The sequence below is a fragment of the Drosophila suzukii genome, chromosome 3, assembly GCF_043229965.1.
Source record: "Drosophila suzukii chromosome 3, CBGP_Dsuzu_IsoJpt1.0, whole genome shotgun sequence".
In the NCBI taxonomy this organism is placed as follows: domain Eukaryota; kingdom Metazoa; phylum Arthropoda; class Insecta; order Diptera; family Drosophilidae; genus Drosophila; species Drosophila suzukii.
The window spans coordinates 64,351,011-64,360,626 of record NC_092082.1 but is presented as its reverse complement, the minus strand read 5'-3'; the positions used below and the strand labels follow the sequence as shown (position 1 = coordinate 64,360,626).

Genomic DNA, 9,616 nt, shown 5'->3' with positions numbered 1-9,616 from the left:
ACGTCACGGGTGCACTGCAATTTTCGTCGATGCCTGCGTCAATCAGCGGTCTGCACTTTCACATATTTTCAATGATAAACACGATATTTGTTTTGGCAGGCTTTGCTTACTTACATTTCAATCACAAAACAATTTCACTTCCGCATCGCCAGTGATCGCGCCACGCGGCGTATGAGTAATATTCCGCCTAGGGGATGGAAACGAGGCACAGACAACGTCCGCTGGCGATGAAAGACCGACTTATTCTGCAGTCGCATCGAACCCATTGCTGCGAACAGCTGTCTTCCAGTCAGCCAGGCAGCCAGACACCCCGCCTCCCAAATCCCGCCCACATTGGGAACCCCCCTCGGCGCCTCCTTGGTGTGGGTGTGTGCGTGCGTAGGCCGTAAGTACTGCCAGACAACGCAGACATCTGTATTAGTTAGCCCACCCCATCCAACGTCCCTTATGCTGTGGAAAATTAAAAGAATCAAAGGCAACGGCAAAGAGCAAAATTAAGTATTTAGTTGTAGTATCGTATCTAGTGCAGACATGCATACTGGCTTGCATTCTGAACCCAAGGTGGCGGGAAATACCAGGGCGGCAGGCGGACTGCCTATAAGTTTTCTTTTGGGGTTGCCCAGAAAAGGGAATGCTTTTTGAATTTTAAAAAAACATGCTAGGCTTCCTTCAAAATGTTTAATAAGTGATTGTCAATTATTAGTTTGCTATTGAAATTCTGGTATTTTAAGTTGAAAAATATATTTGTAACAAAGAAAAAACCTAATGTTTTAAATTGTGATCGTCATTATTTTACGTTAAGTGCTTAAAAAGATTTTTCAAAAAAGAACTTAATTTTTATAAATGTGAGAATGCTTGATTTACATTAAACACTTATCCTAACTATTTACAATGATCCATTTTTTGCTACAAAAACTTAAAGTATAAATAAAACATAAGTGCAAACAGTAATAAAACCTTTCCTCAATAGGAAAAAAAAAACAATTTGTATTTAATATTTTTTAAGATTCCTAAATAGGCTGTAGGCTTCTTATCCTAAGTAGACATAATGGTCCACCCCAATATGCAGCGTCTCAGCCTCTGCTTCCATGTGCGTTTCCACGCTCAATGTGTGTGTGTTCTTATGTCAAAGCTGAATGGAAAAGAGTAAAAATAAAATGTGTAAGGGCCAAGATAAAATGCATTGTTTCAGGAAGGCGAAGAAAAAAAATAGGAAAAGGAAAATACTTTTACACAAAATGTGTAAGAATTATTGGGGGTGATGGTGCATGCAAGGCAACGGAAATTGCCTTTAGGGTTGTCAGAGCTTATTAAGAGAATTTCACAGATATAAGGGCTTACAGAATGTGCGATTGCCAAGCAGATAATCGGTAAATTGAGGCAATAAATTGTATTAAATCAGTAAATTTAATTAGTATAGATCCGCAGAGCGATAGGCAACCCTGGTCTATCTGATTGCCTGTTTCCTTGGCCTCCTTGGAATTGCGGCAATTAACACATCAATGTACGGCGGTATCGACGGTGGCACACCACCCCTTTCCAGCCCATTCCCACGCCCACCGACCACCGCCCACCGCCCACGTTACAGAATCGCCTCCAGAGAGGGAAATAAATTATTCTATTTGAAAGCTTTTAAAGCGTCCACACTCGGCTAAGGCAGCTGGCATTAAAATGCATTTATTTGAATTTCTTGTTGATATCGGAGAGCACAGAGCTGGCAAACAAACACTTGCAGTATTTATTGTGTTTTGAATTGGGCAGAGGCATAAACTAACCTTTGACGTTGCCTCCTCGAGGACGCTTCCCCATCTATATTCTCCCCTGAATTTGAGCCTTCCACGTGCGGTCTTTTTCGGTACCTTGATAATTTATTGTGTTACGTATCCGCAGCGTGGGCGGGCAATTGAATTGAAATGAATTTGAAGGGCGGTGGGGGAACTGTTTCATAAATGTTGCCAAAGGACTCCCAGCCGACCCTCCCCCAAAAATTGCAATCGTTTCTGTTTGTTTCGAACTTCGATGGCGGGGTAATTTAATCCTTGTTTTGCGGGGGATTAGTTGCTTGTGCTACCTCAAACTCACCGAAACTGCAATAAAAATTATTTATTGAAAGGCAACAAGTGCACTTTGGGGTGACCTGCTTGCCATAAAGCGAGGGCTTTTCCCAGTTTTCCCAATTTTGATTAAGATATCGAGGGAGGTAAGGGGTAATGGCTGCCTTAACTGTTAGCGTAATGGCATTCATAAGTATGCAAATATTTCAAACTCCTCCGTACAACTCTAAATATCATTATAGACAATAACTTCAAAAGCAATTATCGTTAATTGTTATGGCCATTTAAATTTAACGCATCATTAACAGCGACGGACGGAAAATAAAGTAACAGAAACGGAATCAGACGGCGAGCTTTGCAAGAATATGCAAAGTGAGCTTTGGGACAAAAGCTTCGCTCCCCCAAAAATACGAGCCAAAGAGAAAGTAAGAGAGAGCACTTTTCGTTGGTGAAATTCGCTTTCGTTGGCTCTTTGGCCACTTGCCTACTTTTGGGCGTCAGTTTTTATGACCGTTGACCCACGACCAATTGCCAGCTGAGCGTGATGACAAATTTAATTACCAACACCCGGAATAATAAAAGAAACCCCCCAAAACCACCCACAGGAAAATATGAAGCCAAGCTGACCGAATGCGATAATCCGAGTTCAATGAGACGCACGAAATTTATGGGGATTATAAAGTTTGCTACATGCCTTTCATCCTCGACAAGGTCAAGGCTTAAATTTGATAGAACTCAATTTGCAATTTAACCCATCCGATATCTATTCGGGATTAAGTTTGCAGTCCCCATCAGCGACATGTGTTGGGATGTCCAGAGAACTGAGTTCTGGTCCTGATACTTGCCAGTTGGAGCTGACAAGTGTCCTGAATAATTTATGACTCGCCCAGTTTCGACTGCAACATCTGCTGCTACCTCGACAATCCTCGATGTCCACGGGCTCTGCATTAATTTTAATTTGCTGTGGGACTTGAAATTCTTCAAGACATTAGGCGGCGGACCAATTCCCCGCTGGTAAGACAGTCGCCCGGAGGTGTTAAGAGCGTTCCTTTATGGCCATCGCATCCACGCCCCCATCGACCATTACGTTCAATTGGAAATTTGTGAGCAGCATTTACTTTATTTCGCATTATTATTGCTTGGGGTGGAATCAAATCGGACTTTGTTTGGGGTGCCCATTTGTGCGTGCACCATCCGCACCCTTTTCACTTTAAGCAATTGCATCGGCAGCGGGGAAATACTTGCACCAACAAGTGGCAGTTGAATCTGGCAATCAAAATCGCATGAAGTCGCTGATACTGTTATTGGATGTTAAGCAGGGGGGCTAAATGGTTCGGAGTCCTTTCGCCAAGCACCTCTGATGATCATTTGCAGCCACTTTGGTATATTTATCCCAATATTTATTAGCGTAAATGTAAGTTAAGAACCTTTGGAACTTGTTTTGAGAAAGTTTATAAATTTCATTTTGTAACTAACCTGCGCTTTAACAACAAACGATTTTTCATTTTAATATTATTTTTAATAAATAATCTAACGTCAGCATTTACCGCATTTGCTTGGTTTATTATAAAAGGATTTTCTAGGATTAATGACTTTTTTAATTTATTTTCAGTTTAGTTTAATTTAATTTATTGATTTATGTTTACTGTCCTAATCAGTTAGGCAAAAAATAAAATAGAAAATAAACTTTAGTTGCTGGATTCTGCATACCCTTCTGTTGTAAATGTTCTTAAATACTAGGGGGTATTTAAAAGATATAAGAAGATCTGATTTTCTGAGCAGTGCAATTTATTTGCTAAAACCTAGAGATAATCCATTACAGCTGCTGTTCATATTGGCCCACTCCCACCAAGCGAAACAAAGCTTACAACTTAAGAAGTTGACTTTGTGGACTGGGATCCTTGTCAACGAGTCCTCCTCAAAGCGTTGCCATGAAGTGCCGCCTTGGCTTGAATTTCCCCTCGCCCCGTCGTTTTCATTACCTTTTTTCAACTTTGTTTTCATTTCATTAAGGTGGCAACAAAGTCGGAGAATGCTACTAATTGCAATCAAGGTGGCTTCAACTTGTTGCTGCAACAACCCCTTGAATCCAGTGCCACATGAGCTCTAATTTTTGCCGGCTTTGCCGCTTCCTCTGCGGGCTGATTGAGGAGTTCTCTGGCTAAATTAATGGATCATTGAGTGCAGTACCAATTGCCATGCCCCCAAATGGCACCTTAAACCAGGGCTTTAAGTTATAGATATGTGCTCGACATTTGTAATTTCTTTCACGCAGCTGTCGGCCACAGAAACCTTTTAATTTTAATTAGAAGCAAACACATTTAAGCCCACAGAGCACAAACAGAAACGGAAAATGCCAGCGCATGTTTGCTCGCCCAAAAAATGAGGTAAACAAACAGCAACAAAACAGAATAAAATAAAATAAAAATACATTTCCCCGTATATATTTGTATATATTTTATAGCTTTGGGCAGAACAAACAGAGCAACAAAATCAACATGCAGGCGACGGGGCTTCAAAAGCCAAAGGCTCCTTTTATTACCTTTGTCAAATGCACAAATAGCCGAAAATCCAAAGCCACTGCCGGGTCACCAGCCCACTCCTCCGATTCCCCGGGAATCGGCACAGCTCAGCAATTCCGGTGACAAAACACAACAAACGGCTCAGGCAAATTTACACATTCTGTGGGCTTTTCACTGTGGACCGGCCAAAAGTTGGCGCCCAAAAAGGGTTGAAACTCGAATGTAGCGAGGAGCCAAGTATCCGAACATCTAAAGGTACACAATAAAATATTATATCGTAATAAAACCCCAAGGCCCACCCCACAGATATAGAAGAGAAATGGCTGGCAGGTGTTGAGCAGGCGGAGTTCTCCCATAGTGGCAGATAGCCCGATTGAGCGATACTTTTCGCATAATATGTATTCCTTGGGCCAGAAGTGGAGCCCGGCCAGGCAGCGCAATATGTATTTAAGATTTATTGGAGATTTATGCCCGGCTTTTGCTTCGGTTAGCAGCTGCTGCCTCGCCGTCTTCCACGGCTCCCCCTCCACTTTCATCCATTGCTAACAAGCAATTTAGCATCTCAGCGGGGCAAATCCGCCCTGAAACGGATATAGCCAGGCCAAATCTTTTGGCTATCCGTTAAGCCCTTTAACCACAACCATTTCCAAAGGAACACCTAGCCTATTAGCTGTGGAAAACTAATCCAAAGCTGCAATGAAAATGTGCAAAATATATGATGAAGCTATGTGTTTGAAGGTATTTAAAGTATGTCCTTGCGCTAATAAATAGCTGGAAAAAATCACCACAAAAATGCAGAAAAAGTGTTATAAAAAATGTGAATGGAAATTCAAAAAAATGTAAATGGAATAATTATAAACCGTGTGATAATATTCACTTTGTTTTGTTCCATGTTTTAAATAACATAAATGTGATAAAGCAAATGACTTTGACTTTGTACCAAGTTTATGCAAAAAACAAGCTTTTTCATTATATATAGAGAAAAAGTCTTTAAAATGTCGGAAAAATACTATAATTTGTTGTATTCTACACTTTGATAATAACTGCTTTAATAGAAGTGGTTTATATTTTGAACTTCTCTATGGGCTTACCAATACTGTTTAGAACATATAGCTTAAATTAGAATGGGCTCAAGAAATATTGCCCTTATAAGTCAAGTTTTACTCCAAATCTTTAAGTCGTTTTAATATGCAAACGCGAGCTCACCCCGAGGAACCCCAAATGGGGGATGACTCGTTTCCTTACCAAACATCTGTTACATTTTTCGCGTTTCACTGTGTAACCAACAGACAATTTAATTCAAGTTGTTTATTTTTTTAGTTAATTAACTAATCTATTAAAGCAATGACTAATATTTGACTTTCCTGTGAATCAAAATTCTGAAAAATCTAAACAAAAGCGTTAATTAACAAAATCGATGTTCCTTTACAATGTTTAATTTTGTGAATTATGTTGGTTTATCTGCATATCTCGTGGAACAAATAACACACGGAAAAGTTGTCCGCAAAAATGTTACACGAATATCCCCCCCATCTGTAAGCCAAAAAAGTTGTCACTCCACGTCAGCACATTGTTAATTCCCTGCTTCCGCTCCGCGTTTTGGCCAAAAACTTTGGCTGCATGTTTTTAATTAAATTTCACTTATTATTAGTATTATTTTCGGTCAGCCTTTGCACTCGTCATCGCTGTTTCACGCCAGTGTTTTATTTGTTGCTCTGAAAAATACGAGTGTGACGTGTTTCCCCCGTACATATTGCCTTTGTTCGAAAATAAAACGGACAACAAAAGTGGAAACAAGCAAAAGTTTTAACTAATTCCGTTGAGCTGGCCCGAACAAACGAAAACGAATCCGAAAACGAATGGCAAAACATTTTGATGGGGGAAGCCAAAACTGAAAACGAAATGATGTACGGATGTGTTTTTAAATTGGTTTTATTTATTTTTTTATAAATTTAGGTATTTAGTCATTAAAATAGAGCATATAAAATAGAATAAAATCCATACAAAATATTTTCCATTTTTCGCTTGTTCACAAATCACACACAAAAAATGCCTCTAGAGAGAAGGAGATTGCTATGGCTTAGTCGCCGAAGAGCTTCTTGCCCAGATCCATCATCCTGTGGTTGCGGCAGACCCGCAGGGCATCGGCCTTCTTGAGCACGGCCTGGACATCCCCGTTGACGTCCACCAGTTGGGACAGGAAGTCCTCGTATGCGGATTTCACGTTGGCCGGCAGGGTGCCGATCTTGACCTTCTTGAGGGTCTTCACAATGCCCTCGGCCCAGCCGGACTCCAAGGCGAACTCGGAGAGCCAGGGCACCAGGGGCAGTACGCCGCACATGGTCTGCATGCCCAGGAACCACAGCTCCGACAGATCCGACCAGTAGCCCTTGTAGGCGATGGATACCACCAGGGCGGTGGGGTCGTTGCTCTCGTCGATGTTGTACGCATCCCACAGGAAGCGGATGGTGGCCTGGATGTACCGGCAGATGGAGAAGTCGTTCTGCTTAACCTTCTTGGACTGCTGCTTCAGCAGCAGCAGGCCCAGCACAGCCAGGTTGCCATGGATCACCAGGTTATCGGGCGTGTCCTTCAGCTCGGGCAGATTCTCCAACACGAACTTGAGCAGATTGGCGAAGGTAGCTCCATCCTCGGCCTTCTTGGGCTCCAGAACAGTGAAGTTCATCAGGATGTTGCAGAGGGCGACAATGGCACTCCTGGCCACCTTCATCTCAGCCTGCTGCTCGGGAGTCGGCACCGGGTCGGGCTCATTCATCCGCTTCAGGCGCTCAGCTCGCGGGATTGGCGGCCTCTTCCAGTGGGCAATGCTGAAGTAGAACTCCAGGGACTCCAGGAGGACCTCATCCTGTTTGTGGGTGAAGAGCACCCTCCTGGCCTCCTCCTCCACAGCAAAGTGGCACAGGGCAGGCAGCATGATCCTCAGCACATCGATGGGGGCCTCGCCCTCGCGGGGACCTGCCCTCCAGGTCTTCAGCTCCTGGAAACTCTCATTGGCCACCTTGAGCATGAAAGGCAGGAGCTTGTAGATGGCCGGTCTCATGGCCGTCGTCTCCTGGGCCAACCAGGAGGACAGAACCTTCACGATGGCGAACACAAACTTCTTGTCCCGTGGGTTGGCGCTATCCTTGATCTTGTCCTGGCTAACTCTGGTCAATACAGCCAGCACCTGGTTGAAGGCGCCCTTGAGTGCGGTGTAGGTGGTCTGCTTCTCCTTGGGCTCCAGGTCCAGTTGATCCGTGGCCATATACTCGATACAGGCCTCCAGGATGGAGAAGCAGCAGGTGAGCAGCTCCGCCTGCTTAAAGGTGGTCTCCAGTTTCTTCTCGTCCATTTGCATGCGCACCTCGATGGCTCCCAGCTGGAGGAGCTGCAGGAAGAAGGTCTTCTGCTCATCCATGAAGGCCCATTGGATGCCCAGCACCTGCAGAGTGGTGGCAATCAGGTGCAGAGCAGGATCCCTCTGTTTGGGACCAATCTTGGCCTTCAGAATGTCTCCACAGCCCTTGAACAGGCTCTCCGGCCAGATTTGCCCCTCCAGGGAGTTGTTAACGATCTCACGACGGCAGGTGATGAGGATATCAGCCAGGATCCGGCACAGTTCGTACTTCCTTTCCGTGTCATCTGTCTCCATGTCCAGGGCAATCCTCTGGATCAGGGCGTGGAAAGCAGTGGGATCCTCGGGCCAGGAGACCACGCCAAACTGCTTCACCAGCAGGACAATCAGGTGCAAGGCCTCGTCTGTCTGGAAACTCTGGGCGGAGTAGATCTGGGACATCTTGGGAATGGCCCCAGTGGCCAGGAGGGCCTGCTGACCAGGCTCATGGCTAGCAATGCTCTTGAGGCAACTGTACGCCTCGCTGACCACAATCAGATTGTCCTCGTAGTCCTCGTCGTCGGCCTGCTCGACGATCTCCAGAAGCGTGGGTATGGCATCGATCATGTCCTTGTGGGTGGCCAGCTCCTCCTCCTGGCAGAAGCACGTGAGGATCGACAGGGCCACGCTCTTGTACACCAAGGGTGGGCAATCGTTAAGCAGATCCTTGGAAACCAGCAGCTTCTTCAGAAAGGGAAAGCCAATGGCCTCGAAGAGCAGCGCCTTGCCGGCAGCATTGCAGTCCTTGCCCTTCACCAACTTGGTGACCATAAACAGGGCCGCGAATTTTTCAGTGTCACTCTTGGTGGCCTTCAACAGGTTGGCGCACTTGCGCACGGGCTCCGGCACATCCGTCATCCTCCTGGTTTCCGTCTCTCCTCCGGGTGTGTATCTCACGGGCTGCCTATGTACGGCCTATATATTTATCCGCTGCCTGTACCAGATACACCAGTATGTGTGCGCCGTGGCCTTCTATTAATATCTCCTCACACTTTCACTTGGCTACAGCTTTCCCGTTGGTTCTTCCTCCGCCGGATACTTTTCCTATGGGTTCCGTGTTCTGGGTTCCGTGTCCTCGCTCGACGACGCACTCTCGCTCACTGATCGCCGCCAGCGGAAAACTCGGCTGGCGAGTGGCTTTCCCAATTTTCCAAAAGCTGTGCAGCTGTTGCCGTTCAAACGGGGAAAACCTACACACAATTTATTTATACACGGATCATACTCTTTGCTCAGGCCGGGGATCTGTCAATTGGCCATAGACAGGGGAAATATTAGGCATATTTTTTAAAACTTTTCTAATTAGGCCAATTTTGTGGGAAATGTCTTGATGTAGTGTTACTTTACTTTACTTTGTAGGTGCCCCTAGGGACATATTTATTATTTGTGAAAAAATAAACACAAAGAAAAAATGGATAAGATCATATTGATCAAATTCAGTATGCATTTTATCTGTATACTTGCGTTTTACTATCTGTTGTATTTAGGAGAGTTTCGAGTATTGCTGTTTTGGTCTTACCCAGATCAATCTCCCTCTCCTTTCTCTTTTTCGATTTTAGAAAATTTTTTATAGAGTAAAAAACTTTCTAAAAAACCACGCAACGAACATTTTGATATCCTCATGCGGATTTCAAATATATATATATATT

At 44.3% G+C, this 9,616-nt stretch overlaps 1 protein-coding gene across 1 annotated transcript; it reads right to left on the bottom strand.

Annotated features, from left to right (window-relative positions):
• Nucleotides 1–6,484: 6,484 nt before the first annotated feature.
• Neurochondrin (neurochondrin) lies at nt 6,485–9,060 on the bottom strand. Its single transcript, XM_017082607.4, has one exon. It carries the CDS (start codon nt 8,826–8,828, stop codon nt 6,657–6,659), a length of 2,172 nt encoding a protein of 723 aa, XP_016938096.4. The 5' UTR covers nt 8,829–9,060; the 3' UTR covers nt 6,485–6,656.
• Nucleotides 9,061–9,616: the final 556 nt, after the last annotated feature.